The sequence below is a fragment of the Mandrillus leucophaeus genome, unplaced genomic scaffold (genome assembly GCF_000951045.1).
Source record: "Mandrillus leucophaeus isolate KB7577 unplaced genomic scaffold, Mleu.le_1.0 Scaffold407, whole genome shotgun sequence".
In the NCBI taxonomy this organism is placed as follows: Eukaryota; Metazoa; Chordata; class Mammalia; order Primates; family Cercopithecidae; genus Mandrillus; species Mandrillus leucophaeus.
Window position 1 is genome coordinate 1,046,983 of NW_012104332.1, and position 22,755 is coordinate 1,069,737.

At 34.3% G+C, this 22,755-nt stretch overlaps 1 protein-coding gene across 3 annotated transcripts in view; it reads right to left on the reverse strand.

The window, feature by feature from the left end:
• The window catches only part of HOMER1 (homer scaffolding protein 1), a 154,500-nt gene that overhangs the window by 47,934 nt on the left and 83,811 nt on the right, over nt 1-22,755 (reverse strand). For 2 of the 3 annotated variants that reach the window (XM_011992202.1, XM_011992200.1), the window contains exons 4-5: nt 22,628-22,720; nt 14,513-14,652 (exon numbers count right to left, since the gene is read on the reverse strand). The exons of the other annotated variant lie outside the window; for it this stretch is intronic. In XM_011992202.1, coding sequence (XP_011847592.1) covers nt 14,513-14,652; nt 22,628-22,720 — 233 coding nt within the window. The remainder of the gene's footprint in view (nt 1-14,512; nt 14,653-22,627; nt 22,721-22,755) is intronic. 3 annotated transcript variants of the gene reach the window in all.

Consider the following 22,755-nt stretch of genomic DNA (forward strand, 5'->3'; position numbering starts at 1 on the left):
AATTTTACATTATTGTTGAAAAGTAGTAACTGACGGATCACACATTTTTAATCCATGATGCCATCTGGAAGGAATTTCAGTAATTTTAATTATGTGTGTGCATAATGCAAAAGCATAGGACACCACTTTTTTTCTAATGTTCTATTTAAAGACAGAAATGGCTAATCTGCCTTATGTAATGGGTTCTTTTATATAGCACAGTAACATTATCAGTGTTTTAATGATTATAAAGGCAGTACTAAATCTCATGCTCTGCCATGGAAGGCCATAAGAGGACATCTTATTCATTTCCTACACTAAAGGCAGGATCACTTTAAGATAATCAAGATAAGGAGATTAGAAATCATTACCCACCTGACCACCCCTTTTACTTAATATATGAGAAAACTGTAGCTCAAAGAGATAAAGTCTTTTGTCTAAGACTGTGAACACGACTGGTGGCACAGCTAGAAGAACCCAAGTACAATCCCTTCATTTTTGAGAGAGAGATGATGGTAGGAATGCCATATTTTTAGAGACCAACAAAACAATGACAGACCATTGTATTATTCACATTTTTTCCCAGGAAATTATTTTCTCTTGAATTTTATCAGGTTCAGAACACATTCTATAAACTGTTCCCATAATAAAATGGGAACTGATACAACAAGCCCTTCTAAGTTTTAAATACCAGAAAAGCAATACCGTTAAGGTAATGACTAATTCTGTTATGTTTCTTCCTTACTTCTAAAGTACGTCTTCACCAACTTTAATATTTGCTTTCTATAATAGAAGAGCACATATATTGTATTAGTATCATATTTTGGGGAGGAAGTACCCTTTCTGTAAGTATTTTAATCAAAAATAATTTATTGGTGTTAGATTCCAGAAGAGGTATGAATAATTAAATCTCAACTAAATAAAGGGGGAAACCAGACATTTTTACTTTAGCTTTTCTTTAATTGTATAAAAGCTCTTGATTAAAAAAAAAATGCAACATTTCATGCAAATTATTCTTTATACAAGGATATGCATTGATAAATCAAGTACAAACTTCATTATCTTCCATTTAAAAATGTTACCTAATATCTATTCATAACTATGGGAAAGCATTTGTAAATTCTAAAATAAACAAAATCTTATGATTATAACTACCCACAAGAGTTATTATTTCTAAACTTTTCTTAGGAACATTTAAAATTTGCCTCACAACATCCCTGTGAGGTAGGGAGGTAAGTGTTCTCATATGACAACAAACCAAATTGATCAAAATATTAGTATCTGGTTACATGTAGAAACTGGCTATATTTTTAAATCTTAAAAGAAATGGCATCTATGAGTCAGTTCTACAAAGAAGTCCAGGAAGATTAGGTTGCTTATTTTTCACTATATTTATCAGAAATAACAGCTATTTTGGTTTTCAACCAACAGAAATCTTTCTCCATCAAAGGCTTTTAAATCTTCTAAAAATTAGCAGAGCAAGTATAATGGCATTTCGCCAGAGAAACAAAACATGGGATGTTACGCCAAGTCATTCTCTTCTTCCTCTACATGGAGATAGCTTAAATGCTATCTAGGCATACACAGGAATCCAAGCAGTTAAGTGTCTTCTTTAAAGATACTACTTCTTCTGACTCTTCCAAGTTAAAGCTGTGATTACTGGGTCTTTTTAAATTTTCATGTTTCTTCCATGTTAGTTTCTCTCAGTCAGGGACTATTTGCATCTTGTCAATTAGGAAAAATTGTAGATCCTCTTCTTCCATGAGAAATGGTGACTCCACTAAGTTCCAAAACTAAAGGTGATCAGAGAAATCATCCACCAAGGGAAACTGGCTTTCTCCGGAGTATGAAAAAAAAAAAAATCTAACTTGGAGAACTGATCTTCTCTGTCTTCAAAAATATATCCAGTAGATATCAGGATGTAAGAGAGTAAAGAGTCCAGCTTTTCCATAAAAAGACAAAATGTTCAAGCAGAAAATTTTTAAAAAGTGGTAACGGGAAAGGGAGGAGAAACTATTTAGGTATGTTATGCTTTTTCTTTATTACTTACTGCTCAAGATAATTCTCTCTGAAAAAAACCCAGATGTGGTAACATGTCTAGTATTAGTTCAAGGCTGAACATCTAGTAGATCACATGGGTTGTGAGACTTCAAAGATAAAGTACAGTTAAAGATCAGCTTCCTTCCTTGCTATGGAACCTAAGACTTTCTGACCATATGTAATAATGACAGAACAGTTTATCTGTTTTAAAAAGCTGAAAAGATATAACTACTAATAATAGTGGTGTTCTTGGACTCAAGTAACACCCCATGACATGGTTCTTCACATAACTTAACCAATTACTAGTATCCATTCTCTGTAACTCTAGGGAAAAAAAAAAATATTACTTTGTAGAGCCAAAGAGACCTTAGGTGGTCTCTTTAATAGTAACTTAGATTGTGAGTAAAGCATATCCTAAAATGATCCAATTACAAAAGGCAATGAACCCATAAGATCAAATAAGCTTTCTGAAAACACTTTTGCTAATATATAGTTCCAATAGCCTCATGTTAGAGACACCAATGCAGCTATGAAGGGAATCTTTCTCCATTAACTATGTCACATTAAATGTCATGGAGAACCTTTATTGTTGAAAATTAAAAAAAAAAAAAATCCCTTTGGTGTGTCAGGTAAATGAGACTTGAAAGATTTGGATTTATTATCAAAGGGACAGAAAATAGCAAATGCTGGTGAGGATAGAAAGAGGAAAGTTCACACCCTGTTCGTGGGAAAGGTATATTAGTACAGCCACTATGAAAAACTGTGGATGCTCCTTAAAAGACTAAAAACAGAACTCATATGATCCAGCAATCCCACTGCTGGGTACATATCTAAAAGAAAAGAAATCAGTATATCAAAAAGATATCTGCACTCCCATGTTTACTGCAGCACTATTCATAATAGTCAAGATATGGAATCAACCTAAGTGTCCACCAATGAATGCATATCTACCAATAGTATCACATTGTGTATATGTGGTACTATATGTGTTACATATACACAATGGAGTACTATTCTGCCATAAAAAAGAATGAGATCCTGTCATTTGCAACAACATGAATGGAACTAGAGAACATTATGTTAAATGAAATAAGCCAGGCACAGAAAGACAAATGTTGTATATTCTCACTCATATGTGGAAGCTAAAAAAAACTGATGTCATGGAGGTAGAGAATAGAATGATTACCAGAAGCTGGGAAGGGTAGTGGGGAGGGGGATATAAAAAGGGGTTGGTTAATGGGAATAAAAATAGTTAGACAGAAGAAGTAAGATCTAGAGTTTGGTAGCACAGTAAGGCAACTATAGTTAACAATAATTTATTATGTATCTCAAAATGACTAGAGTATATGGGGAATGTTCCTAGCACAAAGAAATGATAAATATTTGAGGTAATAGATATTCAGCTACCCAGATTTGATTGTTATACATTACATGTTTGTATCAAAATATCACATGTACCCTAATAAATATGTACAACTGTAATGCATCCATAAAAATAAAAATTAAAAAAAATTGGGTTTAGTGACTTAATTCTGTACTTTGTACATACAGCAGCCTTTAAAATGTCCTTTGACATAATTATGGCATTGATATACTGCTTGAGGTTAATATACAAGTATACTGAATACTCAAAACATGTATCCAGAAAAACAAACCTTCTATAATAAAAACTAGGTAGAACACTGTCCATGTAAAACAAGTATTGACCATATAATTGGTCCTTTAAAATAATCATCAGCTGACATTTATATAATGCAATAAGGAAAAAAACAAGTTAAGTCTTTTTCTAGAGTAATTACACTAGAAATAAGAGTTATCTGAAATGAATCATTTTTAGAATGTGTATTTTTATTCATATTTAATAAGAACATGCTTTATATTCATTGGAATAATCTTACAATTTATCAGGTTTTTTTGTATTTGTTTGTTTTTTGGGTTTTTTTTTTTTTTTTTTTTGAGGCAGAGTCTCGCTCTGTCACCCAGGCTGGAGTACAGTGGCACGATCTTAGCTCACCACAACCTTCGCCTCCCAGGTTCAAGCGATTCTCATGCGTCAGTCACTTCAGTAGCTGGGATTACAGGTGTGCACTACCATGCTCAGATAATTTTTATATTTTTGGTAGAGACGGGGTTTCACCGTGTAATGTTTACAATCTTCTTTCTTTCTTAAAAAAAGGTTTTTTTGTATTATTTTCTTTCAATTAAAAAAAAATTAAAGGAAAAAAATCAACTAAACCTCTTTAAAAGTCAGACAGCAAATGTATCCCCATTCCCACTCTCTATAAGAGCTACCTCACCTATTTTGGAGAGAGAAAATGCTAGAAGACAGGAAGGTTTCATATTTTTACGTAGGAAAACTGATACTCAGTGAAGAGCTCTTAAAAATAGTGATATTTTAGTAAGAATTCTTCCTCTTTAGTCCAGCTCATTTTTCCTTTAAAATAAACCATCAATTAGCTTTTAAGAAATAAACATTAAAAAAGCATATTGCTCTATTTATCAATGAATAAATTCCTAAAGCCATCAAGTTGTGAGGGTATAAGAGGAAATCATTAATCAATAGGAATAAACATTAATAGAAAAAAGCAAACACTAAAAAACTAGGAATATAGGGGAACTTCCTCACCCTGATAAAGAGCATCCATGAAAAACATACAATTAACATCATACTTAATGGTAAAAGACTCAATGCTTTCCTTCTATCAGGAACAAGATTAAGATGTCCACTCTTGTCACTTCTATTCAACACTGTACTACAGGTTCTAGCTATAGCAATGAGTTTTTAAAAAAAAAAAGAGAAAGAAAAGATATCCTGATAGGAAAGGAGAAAGTAAACTATCTTTATTTACAGAGGATATAATTTTATGTATAGAAAATCCTAAGGAACCCCCTAAAAATGATTAAGACTAATAAATGAGTTCAGTAAGTTTGTAGGATACAAGATCATTATACAACAATCAATTGTCTTTCTATATACTAACAATGAACAATTCAAAAGTGAAATTAACAAAACAATTTCACTTATAATAGCACCAAAAAAAATAAAATCTGAATAAATTTAACAAAAGGAGAAAATCTATACTCTGAAAACCAAACAACATCATTGAAATTAATTAAAGCAGCTCCAAATAAATGGGAAAACAGCTCATGTTCATGGATCACAAAAGTTAACATTAAGAGGAACATTTTGGCCATGAGCTCCAAACTGATCCACATATTCAATACAATCCTTATCAGAATCCCAATTGGTTTCATTGAAGAAACACAGAAGGAAATTCATATACAATTTCTAGGCACTAAAATTCATAGGGAAATTCTAGGTACTGAGAAGAGTCAAAACAATCTTGAAAATAATACAGAAGTGATCATACTTCTCAATTTCAAACTTAACTACAAAGATAAATTAATTAAGACAATGTAGGCCACGCACAGTGGCTCACACTTGTAATCCCAGCACTTTGGGAAGCCAAGGCAGGAGGATCACTTGAGGTCAAGAGTTCAAGACTGGCCTGGCCAACATGGCGAAATCCTGTCTCTACTAAAAATACAAAATTAGCTGGGGGTGGTGGCGCCTGCCTATAGTCCCAGCTACTCGAGAGGCTGAGGCATGAGAATCACTTTGAGGTATGAAAATCGCTTGAACCCAGGAGGCGGAGGTTGCAGTGAGCCGAGATGGCCCCACTGCACTCCAGTTTGGGTGACAAAGCAAGACTCTGCTTGAAAAAAAGAAAGTGTAGTCCTGGCATACACATTGAGACCAGTGGGACATAATTAAGATTCCAGAAATAAACCCTCATATTTACCATCAGCTGATTTTCCACAAGGGTGCCAAAACAGTTCAGTGTATAAAAAGCAGTCTTTTCAACAAATGGTGCTGGAACAACTGGATAGATGTGGGCCTCTATCTCACATCATATATAAAAATCAATGGACCAAAGACCTAAATCTAAGAGCCAAAACTATAAAAGTCTCAGAAGAAAACATATGTGTTTACCACTGTAGCCTTAGATTAGGCAGTGATTTCTTAGATATGACACCAAAAGTGTAAGCATGAAAAAAATGAATTAGACTTATTTAAAAATTTAAAACATTTGTGCTGCAAAGCACCAAAAAAAGAAAAAAATATTAGTGAAAAGACAACAGAACTGAAGAAAATATTTAAAAATCAATTATCTGGTAGGAGGTTAATAACTAGAAATTATAAAGAACTACAACTCAACAACAAAGAGACAAATAATCTAATTAAAAATGAGCAAAGGATCTGAACAGCCATTTTTCCAAAGAATATGCAACAAGTCACCAATAAGGCACATGGGAATATGCTCAATATCATTAGCCATCAAGGAAATACAAATCAAAACTACAAAGAGATACCATTTCACACTTAAACCAGGATGGCTATAATAAAAAAAGACAATAACAAGTGCTGATAACACAGAGAAATCAGAATCCTTATATATGTGCTGGTGGGAATGCAAAATGGCACAGCTGCTTTGCAGTTCCTCCAAAGGCTAAACATAGAATTACCATACAACCCAGTGATTCTACTCTTAGGTATATACTCAAGAGAACTGAAAACATATGTCTGCACAAAAACTCATACACAAATGTTTATAACAGCATTATTCATAATATTGGAACTTTCAAAAAGTGGAAACAACCAAAGTGTCTATCAACTGATGGATGGATAAATAAAATATGGTATATCCATAGAACAAGAACATTAGACAAGAAGAGAAAATGAAATACTGATATATACTATAACATGGATCAACCTTAAAAACACATGCTGGCTGGGTGCAGTGGCTCGCACCTGTAATCCCAACACTTTGGGAGGCCGAGGTGGGTATATCACTTGAGGTCAGGAGTTTGAGACCAGCCTAGCCAACATGGTGAAACTCCATCTCTACAAAAAATATAAAAATTAGCCGGCATAGTGGCGCACTCCTGTAATCCCAGCTACTTGGGAGGCTGAGGAAGGAGAATTGCTTGAATCCAGGAAATGGAGATTGCAGTGAGCCGAGATTGCACCACTGCACTCCAGCCTGGGTGACAGAGCAAGACTCAAAACAAACAAACAAACAAACAAGCAAACAAACAACACATGCTAAGTGAAAGGAGCCAGTCACAAAAGACCATGTATTATGATTCTATTTATATACAATGGTCAGAATAGGCAAATCTATAGAGACAGAAAGTTGATTTAGTGGTTGCCTAGGGTAGGTGGAGGGAGAGTAGGGGTTTACAGGGAGAATGACTACTAATGAATACAGAGTTTTTTTGGGGGGGGACTAATGAAAATGTTCTAAAATTCACTGTGGAGATGGTTACACAACTCTGTGAATATACTAAAAACCACTGAATTGTATACCTTAGGTAGTTAAGTTGTTTAGTATGTGAATTATATCTCGATAAAGCTGAGATATAATAAAACAGGGTCCCAAAACCTAACAATTTTGTCAACAGTGAATACACGGCCAAGCTAAACTCTAAATGGAAAATGGCAGACAGAAAACAAAAGTACAATGTACATTTATTTAAACTGTTCAGTCTTATCTACATTTGACACATTCTACAAGGAAGGCAGTCCCTGGAGAATGACCACTTTCAATACCAGTGATTGTGTCCTTATTTCCACATGAAGGGTGAATCTTATGTATTATCCCCATGACGTAAGAATGGATCCAATCTTTGCAGAGATTCCTTTTAAAGACGTAGACTAGAAACTATATGGGTTACCTAGTCTCCAACCTCATTTGGCTTCATTTTATAAAGCTGTAATATGTTTAGATGAACCCTGCCCATTCCATTTTACCAAAGGCCTCACCACTATTTACTGTCACATATAACACAAATGTCACGCATTTTGTGGCTTGCCTGGCCTCTGCCTAGGTTTACACCTTTATCTTGGCCCTAACTATTTTGGTAAGAGGAAAGATGGCCAAATCCAAAGGAAAAAAACATTCTTTCCTACATCCTAGAGCAAAACTGTCCATATCACCTACCTCCCTTCCAATGAAATCCCCACTGTAACAGGCTAGGAACAGAAGTGGAGGGGAAAAAGGAATTTTTTTAAGCCCTCCACAAGAAAGAGATCATAATTAATCTAGGATCAATCTATTCCATGGCAAATGACCACACCTGTATTTCCAGCTACTCTTCTTGAAAAGAGAAACTGACAATCACTAGGAATGGATTGATGAACATTCTTTCCCATTAATTATAACAGTAAGGCAGAGGTGAAGAAGAGGAAGGGTCTAATCGCCATTGGAGGTGGGTTAATAATGTCTTTATCTCACACGAACAATGGTTTTTTTCTTGTGAATAATCTATATCAAGTGATAGTGCTTGACAAAATGGTGTAGCAAATTTTAACTTTTTCCTCAAAATCTTTAGAGAATAAACGTTAGTTCTTTAAAAAAATTCAAGACATGAAAATGTAAATGTATCTATTCAGAAAGCTAATAAACAGTCACTAAATTATATTTCTTATTTCATCTTATTTTAAAATATATAAATTGCTTCTCAGTTTCCAGAGAACGCAGAACAGTGTAAATGACCAAATTACTACCATACTTCTTATAAAATACTATTGTTCACAATTATAGTAAAAAATTTCTGACATCTCTAAATTGTTGAGTTATGATCTCTCACAAATGTTCCTTGCCTTCAAGTTAATCTAGAAAAACCTAATCTAGTTTTTGAGGTTTGATGGTGGAGGAATAATGATATTTAAGTTAATTATTAAGGAGAATCCTACAACTTAAAATTTTCACCTACAATTATATCAATGATAAAGTCACTTCTTCTGAAATCAAGTCCCAGCTTTATATACAGTACACAGTCTTATCCAAACAAAAGTTATCCACAGAAATTACTTCTATTTTAGTTTATTACTATAATCTAAGATTTGCTTACTACCCATGAAAAAGGGAAACATATCACAGTGTGGAGAATATAGTACCTGAGAGCTCTTAACAGCCAATCACTTTTTTCCTGTTTTTATCATCTTAAAAGTACAGTAAATTCAAACTATATTTAAGATCAGGGCCGGGCGTGGTGGCTCATGTCTGTAATCCCCTTTGGGAGGCCGAGGCAGGGGGATCATTTGAGGCCAGGAGTTTGAGACCAGCCTGGCTTACATGGTGAAACCCTGTCTCTACTAAAAATACAAAAATTAGCCGGTCGTGGTGGTGTAAGGCTGTAATTCCAGCTACTTGGGAGGCTGAGACAGGAGAATGGCTTGAAACCGGGAGGTGGAGGTCGCAGTGAGCTGAGATCACACCACTGCACTCCAGCCTGGGCAACAGAGTGAGACTCCAACTCAAGAGAAAAAAAAAAAAAGATTAAGCACTTCCTTTTGTATTTTAGTTTGCATTTATTCTGTTAAATATAAAAATGTTGTACTTATTTTGATGTTTTTGTATTTAACTAGCATTTAGTTAAAATTCTATGTAAAATTTCCAGGGAAATTTAGTTTTTGAAATTGCACAAAAATTCCTAGTCATAGTTTTAAAGTGAAGTGTTTCTAAAACTCTGATGATAAATACACATGCAGTAAACCCATACAGATGTCATACATTGTGATAAAACTGTAGTTTTACTGATTTAAAGCAAGACTAATATGCTAGAAAGAAGTATTTCTGCATACATCCTTTAATGATTATCTGTTGGAAACACATAATGTGGCAGAAAACAATCTCTTTAACAGAATAGAAGTACATGCAATATCCCCAAAAATACATAAATTCTAGAAGCACCATGAGAACACATTATCTAAACATTAGAAGAATCTAAATATAATCAGTGTTTAAAAGAGCCCATTTTCTATTAAGGTAATCAAACTGTTATTAAAATTTATCAGTACAAAAATAGCTTCACAAACTGCTAATGTATATGTCTTTTCTGAACTCTTGAAAATATGACAACAATTATTTATCAATATTGTACCATATTTGAGGATCAAAAAATTGTAATGAACAAAATGAAAACTTTAAGTTTTCAGTATTACATTGTGACAGCACTGGAATACTATAAAATCAACTATTTCCAAGATAATTTTCAGTGGCTTTAAATCTTTTTTAGAAAATCTATTACTATTTATTTAAAAAACAAACAAAAAAACAAGTAAATTCTAGAATTCCAGACAGTTGATGCTATGAAGCAAACAAGAACTCCCTGGAAAGAGAACAAAACCTTCCCTCTTACGTATATGCCAGTCTATTAGTATATAGCTACTTTTCTTGATATACAACTAATCTAAGATTGGTTTCAAAGGATTTTCAAGTGTATACCTGCTCAATCTCAAAAGACATTATCATTTAGGTTAAAAAAAAGATAAACAGCAATTTAGATAAAATTTAATAACATTTCCCCCCCAAAAAATCAGTAAACATTTCATCCTCATGATCTCCCTTTTTTACACAGCTCTAAACTTTAAAAATAAGTACACTAAAACAGTATCAATTCACTGAAGCTTATTCAATAAGAATGTTTTTGCATAGTTTATGACAAGGATATAATACAGTAGTATAGCACTTGACTAAGGAGTATTGAGCAGCTCATACATTTAAAATTTAGTTCAGCTGCATAGCTAAAAATCAAAGAAAGTAGTAAATGATTCAAGGTAATCTATAATGCCACTGAATCAGGTATAATACAAAAAGTTGTAACAGCTTAGTAAATACGTTTTTCAAAAGTTTAAAAGTAATTTTAGAAAAGTATTTGTGAATTTGTTTTAAGAATAACACAGTAGAGGAGGAGTAGATGAGGGCAGAGATGAAACAAGACTGGCCATTTTTTCATAACTGCTGAAGGCAGGTGACATGTTTATAGGAGTTCATTACAGTATTTTCTCTCTGATGTATGCTTGAAAATTTTTATAATAAAAAGTTATAAATATTAAAAATGTTTTAAATCTTGCTTATTTCTCTAAAGCTAAGTAACTTTTTAAGAAAGACTTAAAGAACAAACTAACCACATTAGTAAAACTTTCAGTGCTAAATGAAAAGCAGGACCTGCTTTTGATATGTTAATTAACAAATTCATGAGGTTTAGTCATAAAATTTGAATTTTAAGAAAAGAACAAATGGCTTGCTAAGTAGCTATTACTACAGTCAACTCTTAATTAATCTGACTGACTAGATCACTGTTTCCTACATCCCCCCCCATCTTTTTTAGAACGTAGACATTCTAGTGATTTTGCTCCTTATTTAGCAGTTAAATGGAATCAACTAAAACAGAGAAATACTGGCAAAAAATTTTTTTGCTATTAATTATTTTCTGCTAAAACACATATTGGAGAAGGAAGACAATATAGTCTAAGCATTAAAAACTTAAGATTTTATAGCATTTTGGGAGGCTGAGGCGGGTGGATCATGAGGTCAGGAGATCGAGACCATACTGGCTAACAGGGTGAAACCTCATCTCTACTAAAAATACAAAAAATTAGCCGGGCGTGGTGGCAGGTGCCTGTAGTCCCACCTACTCAGGAGGCTGAGGCAGGAGAACGGCGTGAACCGGAAGGTGGAGCTTGCAAGGAACCGAGATTGAGCCACTGCACTCCAGCCTGGGCGACAGAGTGAGACTCTGTCTCTAAATAAATAAATAAATAAATAAATAAATAAATAAATAAATAAATAAAATGTTAATTGTGTTCCTTTGCAATGGGAAAAAATAATAGTGTGCCCAGTTTAAAAACTTGTGAGTTTTAGATTTCAATAAAATTTATTTTAATATTCTGTTTCTAATCATGAAACATGGATCTTATTTCTATATAGGTCTCCTAGGACAGGAACAGTTACTAACGTCCTGACAAAACAATGTGCTTGTGTTGGGTATTTGCCTAACGAACTGTAACTGACAGTGCATACCAGGATCAGAGCTGAGCTGTAGACTCACATTTGTTACTAATGAACTGTGTGACTTAGGTAACTCATCCAACCTCTGGGATTTAGTCTTGCACATGCCAAAGGCACACACTTTCAAACTTTGACATTTTACACTATAATCAGCACACACACATATACGTACACTACTGAAACAGTTTCTACTCTCAATATGAGTTTTATTCTAATGTTTTCTCTTTGGTTTCATTATATTTCATTTTTCAGAAAGCCACAAATGGCCTATTAAACTGATATCAAACTACCACAGTTCAGAAAATCATGGATTATTCATCTCTGAGGTCTCTTCTAGCTCTGATATTCTGGGATTCTAGCATTAACTTAAAATACTCAATATTCTATACCTCAGGTGGAAATTTTGTTTTCAGTCAACTAACTAGCTGAATACTGATTAATACTGACTAATGTAAAACCAAAACAAGTTCAGAGAATGTCTTAAAAAATCCTGTGAAGTATTTTTCAACAAGAACTACAAGATTATGTAATACCTCTCACATAATTAAAAACTTAAATTGACCTGTTAAGTTTTATATTCAGAACTCCGTCAAGTATCTCCATGACTCATCTATAAATTCCAGTAGTCAAAGCAACTGTGTACTTCAAGTCAAAGCAACTCTTATTAAAGACTCTTGAGAACAGAGAAAAATCATGGAGAAGACCAATTCCAGGTAGTAACTCCAAATACTAAGGATTAACAAAATTGTAGACATTGGAAAATTTTAGGTGCATAAAGTAAACTAAAAATAGCTTTTACAAATGTTAAATACAAAATTTCTTATTTCTAAATGCTACAGTATTCAACACAGATGGCTCAATTTAAGTGTTAGCCAAAGAAATCAATATAATTATATTTGGTGAAGTTGTAAGTCTGTTTATTAAATGGATATGTTAAATCTAATTTAATAGCAAGAAAATTTTTCCTTTCCTCAACATAGTAAAATATTTTTTTAAATTGCATACTAATACGATTATTTACTTGTAACTGCATATTTTAAAAGACTATATAATGTAAACATATTATTCAGATCGAAAGAACTAAAATTTTTCATGTGTTCAGTCATCTTTATAACTATAAACAGAAAATATGGTTATACTACAATAAAACAATAAATCTATAACTCCACAATATATGTTTTATGTAAAATTATTAGCACTGTTAGCAACAAATTAGAATAGTCTCATAGTCAGTTTTCCTCTGTTCATTCCTAAACAAACTTTTTTTGTTTTTTATAGACAAGGTCTTACTCTGTCACCCAGGCTGCAGTACAGTGGCACAATCATAGCTCACTGCAGCCTTGGATTCCCAGGCTCAAGTGATCCTCCTGCCTCAGCCTCCCAAGTAGCTAAAAGGTGTGTGCACCACCATGCTTGGCCCAAGTTTTTACATTTTTGTAGAGACAGGGGTCTCACTATGTTGCCCAGGCGGGTCTCACTATGTTGCCCAGGCTGGTCTCAAACTCCTGGCCTCAAGTGATCCTCCTACCTCAGCTTCCCAAAGTGCTGGGATTACAGGCATGTGCCACTGCACCTGGCCATTCCTTAAAAAACCTTAACTAATTTTTTCTTCTTCCTCAGCCTGACAATGAGGTCTCTCAATGTTAGCCTCTACTATATTTAATCCTATGCCCTTAATATTCAACTAATTTCAATCAAAATAAAAATTCTCATGAGAAAGAGAGTTGAAGAGTATCTCACTTCACTTCAATTTTGCTTAATATGCCAAAGGATTTTTTTTTAATTGGTCCCCAAAAGAAATGTACTATGAAGGAAAATTGTTTTCCTAATTTTAACTAAAACTAACCTAGTGAAAAGTTTCCAAAGAAGGATAAAAAATTAACTTTAAAACAGACGACTGATAGGTATTTGTTTTACATTTGCAAGATTGCAATTGCACAGACCTCCTTACATCCCAAATATACCAAGTATAGCCAATAATAATTAATGTAACTGGTTTGGAACACATTTAGGATAAATTATATGTTTTCAGAGTTATCAGATTCTTTTAAAATTCAAAAGCAAGTGAAGACTTATCTCCTGTTAGTTGGTGTGCAAAGATAAATCTGCCATTAACATTAACAAACCCACGCGAAAAGTTATCCCACTGTTTCCTTCCGTGAAATCATGTGATGAGATCACCTCAGACTATGATAAAGCTTAATTTCAGAGTGGAAAGCCTACTTAAAAAAAAAAAAAATTCCAACTTACAACCTTCAAGAACATACACAAAAATAGAAACCAGGTTAATAAAGGAGGCCTTTTAGAGGCTATGTTAAAAGACAGGTAGAAGCAACTTACAAGATTTTATTTCACTGAATAACAATTTGTACTGTAATTAGCCTAGTGCTCCTTTTTCTACATAAAGGAAATGTTCACTGCAGTCCATCTATGCAACTATAAACTATAAGTTAATAAAAAGTTTGTGTATTTCATTTCTGAGGTTAACAGAAGCAGCAAAAAAAAAAAAAAAAAAAAAAAAGTCAAAGTCAACCTAGAATTTTCACTCAGCTTGTAACTATAAGGGTTCCTGAAACCAAACATTTCCATATTTACACATTTACTTAATCATGATTGCTGAATTGAATCTGTACCTATGTGAAAATGGCAATGCATTCTGAGTTGGTTCAGCCCTTGGCTCTGAGTTCTGTGTCACATCAGGTGTTCTTTCATCGTCTGTCCCGTTGATACTTTCTGGTGTTAAAGGAGACTGAAGATCCCCACCTGCGGATTCCTTTAAAAAAAGGGGTGGAGGATAGAGAACAGTTACACTTTTGTTAAAGTACACAATATCATCTTGAGGTTAAAACTGCCTTTGATGTATGCTAACTGATGAACCAAATTTCAACTGAAATTTGAGTCAAAGACTTAAAAAATAAAACATAGAAATTTTTATTTTTTATTCATGGCAAGCTATGAGAAAAAGTTTTTGAAGCTGGGCTACTCACAAGAAAACTCTGAAACATACAATTTAGAAATGGAAATATAACGCAATTTAGAAACAGTTTCAAATAACCGAAAAATGTTTGGTTTATATAACTAATTGGTCAGAATAAAAGATATTCAAAGAATTACTATACTTCAGAAGAAAAGATGCACAAAAACACAAGAAGATGTGATGCTGGTGGAAGAAGTAGATAATGGAAGGGGTACAGGAGAAGAAGTGGATGAGGAGAGGGGGAGGATGAGGAAAGGGGTGAATGAAATTTGCAGCATGTTTTATCTGCCCTACTTTTCAATCCCTAGAGAGCTACTTAGAAAAGCAAGAAGAAATGCCTCTATAACCTATTATCTATAATGATGTTAGTGCATTTCAGCTTACCTTGTCTGGTGCATTTCAGCTAACCTGTCTAATTCATAATGGAATTACTTTTCTTCACAAAATTTCCTGTCTTATTTCTACTTTTCATTAAGATTTGCCTTTCAAAGTAAATTTATTTAAATAGCATTAAAATTTATTTCATTTTAAATAAATTGAATTTAAAATGAAGCTCAAGCTGACACTTATGTCTGCCACCATCGGATTAACCAAATTTGATATTGAAAATCAGAATGAGGAGTCATTTGATAGACCTATTTACTAGGGGAGGTGCTAAAACCAGACTGTTAAAGAGCAGCTTGGTGGACCTCTTATGATCCCTGGGCAATAAAATGTCACAATTGAAATATCTGTCTATATTTGGGGGGAAAAAATAAGTGCCCAACAGGACAGTAGTTAGGAATGATCATAATTTGTCAACTTAAAAAAACACAAGATTTCCTCTAATAAAAACAAGACAAATATGAGCAATGTAGCAAAATGCATATAATTTTTAAAAATCAGAATGTAAAACAGTAACTGGGTTATGATATTTATATCCTTCACATTTAGAATGTTACACATGAAGTGCTAGAAAAAAATATGTAAATATTAATGTGGTGAGACTTACGTTTTTGGGACTTCTGGTTTTATACTGCTGTATGTATTTTATTTCACATTTAAGTATTTTAATTAATAGTTCCATAATGCTATAAACTATACAAGCTGTTAAAGATCAAAAGGATACTTTCTTAATTCCACATTATCACTTAACCATTTTTCAATTTTCAGTAGAACCTCTATTTTGACCTTTAATTTCATTTTTATTAAATCTTTCTCCTAAATCTGCTTTGTTTCCAATAGCTGACAGTCAATGCACGAATAAAATCTACAGTATAATGTGACAATATAAAAATGTTTTACAACAAAGTCAAATCCTATTAAGTGAATAATGGGAATAGCAATCACAAAGTGACTACTTCTAGGTCAGTTATGGACCATATTAATTAGTCAGAAAAAATTTAACCAGCCAGTAAGAAACCATAAAATAATAATCTCTGGTATTAACAAATCAGGCTTATTACTCTCCAAAACAGGCCAAGCCAAACTAAAATAATAAAAGGTTGAATGTGCAACCTACTAAACAGTTAAATTGCTGAAGATTCAGTTCAGTAGAAATGATAACAGAAACAAATTACCGGCTGGGCGCAGTGGCTCACACCTGTAATCCCAGCACTTTAGGAGGCCAAGGCAGGCAGATCACCTGAGGTCAGGAGTTCAAGACCAGCCTGGCTGACATGATGAAACCCAATCTCTACAAAAATACAAACAAAATTAGCTGGGCATGATGGCAGGTGCCTGTAGTCCCAGCTATTCGGGAGGCTGAGGTGGGAGAATTGCTTGAACCCAGGAGGTGGAGGTTGCAGTGAGCCGAAATCATGCCACTGCACTCCAGCCTGGGCAATAGAGCAAGACTCCATCTCAAAATAAAAAATAAAAATAAAAATAAGCAAATTACCTATTAAACTTAAAGGGCATAACCAGGGTTAGCAATTAAGGATTAACTCAGGGATTTGCTGGAACTGGTTGACAAGAGTGTGCAAAAATACATTAGGATCAAAAGAGAGAGAGGAAGAGCAGTAGCAGTTTGACTCCTGGTTGTTACCATCTTCTGGGATAAATGCTCCTGTCACTTTGAGGGTGAAATAAGAGGGAGCAGGGTTTGAGGCATGGAACTTGGGGAGGCTACAAATGTTAATGCTACTAAAGTAGAAAGACTATTCCCAGGGGCTAGCTAAGAAGGGGAGAAAGAAAGGGATAGAGGTTGTAGCAATTCCAACATCTCAAAGCAGCAAGTTTTTCTTCAGAAAACTTGAATATTAGTTATATTTAAGTAAAGGCATAGTTATCCTAGGTCATTATACCTAAAATGAAAAACAAAGAGCCCACCCAAAGCATGGTATTTTATTTTTTTAATTTAATTTTTTATTCTGAACCAATTGAGAACTTGGGTTTTTTAAAAGTCAGTTTTAAAAATATAAAATCAGTATTTACTGATGAGAAACAAGAAAAAATTCCAACAGTACATGAGGGCACAAAAGGAAAATGAAATCCTCTTTCCCTCCAACTACCCCAGAGGTAGCCAAAAGTATTCTGTAAAACCTTCCAGAAATTTTGCATATGCTAAAAATAGTACTTGAAACATATTTTTGATTTAACATATTCTAAGCATCTATTTCTTTTTTAATCTAAATTTTGTGTAATTTCCTAAACACCCTACTTCAGTTATTCTTTTTTGGGGTGTGTGTGTGTGTGTGTGTGTGTGTACCCAAAGCTGATAAGAAAAATGAAAAAAAGCAAAAAATAAAATGAAATAAAAACAGATCAAATGATCCTTTCTATTGACTTTATATCCTTGCTTTGAGAAAATAAAACCACTTACATCTCATTTTGTTTCTGAGAAACTCTCCCTATAACTCCCACCGAAACAAATAATCTACAGTAAGAAAAAGGACAGTAGCACTAAAGAAAAAACATATTTTTAGAAGTACAAATCTGAGAGAATATCAAGGAAACCAAAACTAACAGATGCAACCTATTATAAAAAAGGCACCTGAGCACAGATGTGAGATTCAGGAAATGCTTCGTAAGAAATCTCTCTTCCTACCCATTTGTGAAGTGGGAACTTAAAATTAAAATAAAACCCACAAATGAAATTTTGGCTCAAAAGCCAAAAAATGAGAAATATTCTGGGACACATAGGAAAAAAATTGACCTTGACCCTCACTCTAGGACAAGCCTTTAGAGTGTTATCAACGACCTACTGCATATTGGAAGGGTGGGCTGGGGAGGTATGCAGCAGCACTGCCATGACCCACTATACCAAATATCACTACCACCTTCCATTTCATGCCAATAAAACCTGAAATTAAATTCCCATTACAGTTTCAACCTTGTTGGCCTAAGGAAAACAGGGCCCTTTCTTTACCATTTAACAAAAATTCACGGAAGACTCAGTCCATTCTAGTGTTTTATACTTAAACAAAGATGAGAACCACCACTGTTTTCTGAGCAGAGGGTCTGACAGAAAAACTGGGGGAGGAGCTAATAGTGTTGAGATCCCATGGCAGTGAGAATGGAAAGAAAGAAGACAGCAGAAGGATACATAAAGGAAGATGAGGCTGAGCTCTCAAACAAGATCCTCATATCCTCAGTCATACATTTTTCCTCTAGTTGGTCACCATCCAGAGCTACCATTTCTGAAATCCATTTTGTGACAACCACAGAAGTTCTTATAATCTGACTTTCTGGATTAATTTATACTCTTCCTTCGCTATGTAAAGTATACTGGTTGATTGATGCTTAGGGTTAGTGGATTAACTGTCACTCTGCTTGAATATTTTGCAACCACCAGCTGCATAAAATGCTTACCAAGAGTCAGCTGTATGTGTCCCAAACCTGTTTATGCCAATTATATTTATATAATTGTAAAACTGAATTAAGTACTATGTAAACTACTGATTTTGAATGCAAAACTGGAGTAGTTATTTTAATGAAAACCAGGCTAAATACTTTGAAATGACTAAAATGTAAATGGCTAAAAAATTAAAATAAAAATCACAACTGAATTAGGCATATATAATATTCTACAATATAATATCTAACATAGGAATAGCTTCGGCATCTCCTAGAAACTTGTTAGAAATGTAAATACTTGGGTACCATCTTAGACCTACTAAATCAGAAAGTCTGGGAGTGGAGCTCACCAATCTGAGTTTTAGCAAGTCTTTCAGGGAATTCTGATGCAGAATTCTGATGCAAAGTATTTTTCAAATACATATTGTATAAATATACACTTAAGACATCTGAATTTTTAAAGACAACTGTTAGTGCCAGACACGATGTTAAGGCCTTACATCATCATCCTCCCCATTACAACCACATCAGTTGTTAATATTTATCTATTATCTACTATATGCTAAGTACTTTGTAATCCTCATTTAATTCTCACAATATTCCTAATAAGAACATATTGTTCTCATTCTCATTTTATAGAGGAAGAAAAACAGTGACTTGCCTAAGCTCAGAAAACTATTAAGGGTTGGAGCCCAATTTCAAATTCAGATTCTAGAACTCCCATTACTAACCATGACCTGACACTGTGTTGTTACCATATTTATTGATGATGATCAATGATTCTATAAGTAATGTAATACTCACGTTACAAACATATAAACACACTTGTATTAAACAACCAAGTGTATTACATGGCAACAGAAAAGTAATTTATATCTAGGTCTGTCTGACTCAAACTTTTAACCAGTCTCTTACACCTCCCTCAAATAAAAACGAAAGCTATGACCAACCAAGTTTCTACTACTATCGATTTTCCTCTTTAACCTATTATCAATTATCCCACTTAACCGTTCTTTTGCTAAATTCCACAGTAATGTTACATTCTTCAGGCAGCATTAATTTAGGAGACTGGGTTAAACCACTGAGAATCAAGTAGGGTAGACATGGCCAATGGTCATACAATTCAAACTAGAACAGACACATTAGATATTATCACCCAGGCTGCAGTGCAGTGACGTGATTGTAATAACTCACCGCAGCCTCAAACCGCTGGGCTCAAGCAATCCTCCCACCTTAGCTCCTGAGTAGCTGGGACTATAGGTGCATACCACGCCTGGCTGAACTGATAAATGTTTTTTAAAAAATGATTCTCTCTGGCTTCTGTATATTAAATTGACAATTAGGCTTCAAATGTTTTGATAAGATAAATTAAGGTCCATATATTTTGGCTCTCAAATAGTGATGAATTTAAGATATTTCCTTATTCTTTATATTTCATAGTATTTTTCAAATATAAGCATCTTTTATATATTCCTTTAATCAAAGCAGAGGCTTAAAGTCATTCCTTCCACCAAAGAGGAACAAGTATTAGCAGCAACTTATAATGGTTCATGACCAGTTCAACTAAAATGGAAGTTACGATTAGAGAAACAGAAACTAATTACAATGGCAAAGCTTAATCCATTGCAATTTTATTAAAATCCTTTGAGTACTCTTTTACTGAATGTGTTGTTTGTTGCATCTTCTCATAACACTGGAATCATTCACTAGAGGAACTAGAGCTCCCAACATGTACTGGCATTTAATTTTAAATGGGGCTTTATGTTTAAAAGTATCACTACACTTTCACAGCACTTAGAGAAGACAGATTCAAGAGAAGTTTCAAATGATCATCAAAGTTATTCCAGGTCACTGCATGTACAAACGCATAATGGAGCTTTGGCTTCAATCCAGGGTACACCTTTAGTCTATGAGGGAATATGTACTTTAAGCATATTTAACAGTGCTCTCCTTTATTCTTATTTAAAAAAAAAAATTCAACTCTCTATACCAGTAGAGTTTTCCAAATAGAGCTGGGTGATAGAAGTGGAAAGGGAGATAAATAATAAATAATTTTCTAAACTGTTCTCATCATTGGTTAGTTATTAAATTCCAAGGCAATTCCTACTTACTTCAAGAAAGTTCCATGTAAATCTGCTACTACTGACATTCCAGAGAAACATTTGTAACATCTGATTCTTCCTTTCCATAAAAGCTACTGAGTACAGTTCAGAAACAATTACTACAGAGGAGAACAGCCAAGAGCTGAATCCTACTTGTAGGAAACAATTAAAATAAAAATTAATTTTAGAAAAGCCTACTATTAAAAAGCTGAAAATAGTGGCATTCTATATTAATCATACAGTAAAACCCTTGTATTATAAAAGTACCAAAATGTAACTATTTAATCAACTTTACTTGGAGATATAACTTCCAACTGAAGGAAGATTATGATGGACAAGTAAAAGGTCCTTTGTTCAAAGAAAAAGTAATACTTTTGTAAAACCTATAACCATTGTCTCAGTGCTAAGCATAAAGATGTTCCAACTTCAGATTTAAGTATACTTTAAAAGTATGTAAAACAGGCTGGGGCAGTAGCTCACGCCTGTAATCTCAGCACTTTGGGAGGCCGAGGCAGGCGGATCACTTGAGGCCAGGGAGACCAGCCTGGCCAACGTGATAAAACACCACCTCTACTAAAAATGCAAAAATTAGCCAGGTGTGGTGGCGCACACCTATAATCCCAGCTACTTGGGAGGCTGAGGCATGAGAATCACTTGAACCTGGGAGGCAGTGGTTGCAGCAACTGGAGATTGTGCCACTGCACTCCGGCCTGAGTGACAGAGCATGACTCTAGCTCAAAATAAATAAATAAATAATAAAAGTATGTAAAACAAACCCTATTGTTTGTGCGTGTGTGCATGCGTGTGCACATATTTTAACTTTATGTATATTACGACATTCTGACATCTTTTAAAAAAATTTTCTGGCTGAGAAGAGACTGCTTCTCCCCTCTAGGGCTAGCTAATTCTTAAGGACAGCAAGAGCTCGGTCCAGAGCATGTCTCTGATATGCAAACTAGCCAATCCAGAGCCATACCTCCTCTATCTGATCCATACATCCCAGGAGACAATATTCCTCTAACTTACTCCATCCCAGGGCCAGTTACCAGACAATGAGGGACCACCCCTATAGTTTAGAGCCCCCTGAAATTATTCAACCCAGCCAATCCTAAACTATTTCCCCCTCTCTGCTTTGCCTTTCCCATAGAAATTCCAATAAAGGCTCTACCTCGGCTTTCCCCTCACTCCTGCTTTCTGTCTCTTGACCACCTTAAGACTTTCCCTGTTTCTAGGACCTGCAAGTATAATACACTTGTTTTCCTGAACTTTTCCTGTGACTCCCCTTGTGGTTACATTTGACTATCACATGATCTTTAAGTACTTTTGCTAAGTTACAAGCACATTAAATACTTTGAATTGAATTACTAAACTGAAATTTTGATTAAAAATATTCTTGTAGGCATTGGCATGTAGAAAAACCTTTTTCCACCAGTACAAATTAAGTAAAGGATGCATTTCTCTCTCTCTCTCTCTCTCTCTCTCTTTTTTTCTTTTTGAGACAGGGTCTTGCTGTTGCCCAGGCTGGAGCACAGTGGCAGAATCATAGCTCACTGCAGCCTCGACCTCCCAGTCAAGTGATCCTCCTACCTCAGCTTCCCAAGCAGCTGAGACCATAGGCTTGCACCATCACACTTGGCTAATTTTATTTTTATTTTTTTAAATTAATTTAATTTAATTTTAATGAGGTCTCCCTATGTTGCTCAGGTTGGTCTTGAACTCCCGGGCTCAAGTAATCTTCCCACCTAAGCCTCTCAAAGTCTTGAGATTACAGGTGTGAGCCACCACACTAACGGGTGCATTTCTATGTGTACTTTGGATATTTAATTCTGGCATAAAGGATACTATCTGAAATGAACAATGTTCATAATTAAGAATAGGAATGATAAACCCACCTGTGAAGGTGTACTGGTAAGTTCCATCTTCTCTTGTGATTTTTCCTTTGCTAGTCGAGCAGCTTCTTTAAATTCCTGAAACTTCTCTGCAAACTGAATGTATAAAGACTACATACATTAACCAAATA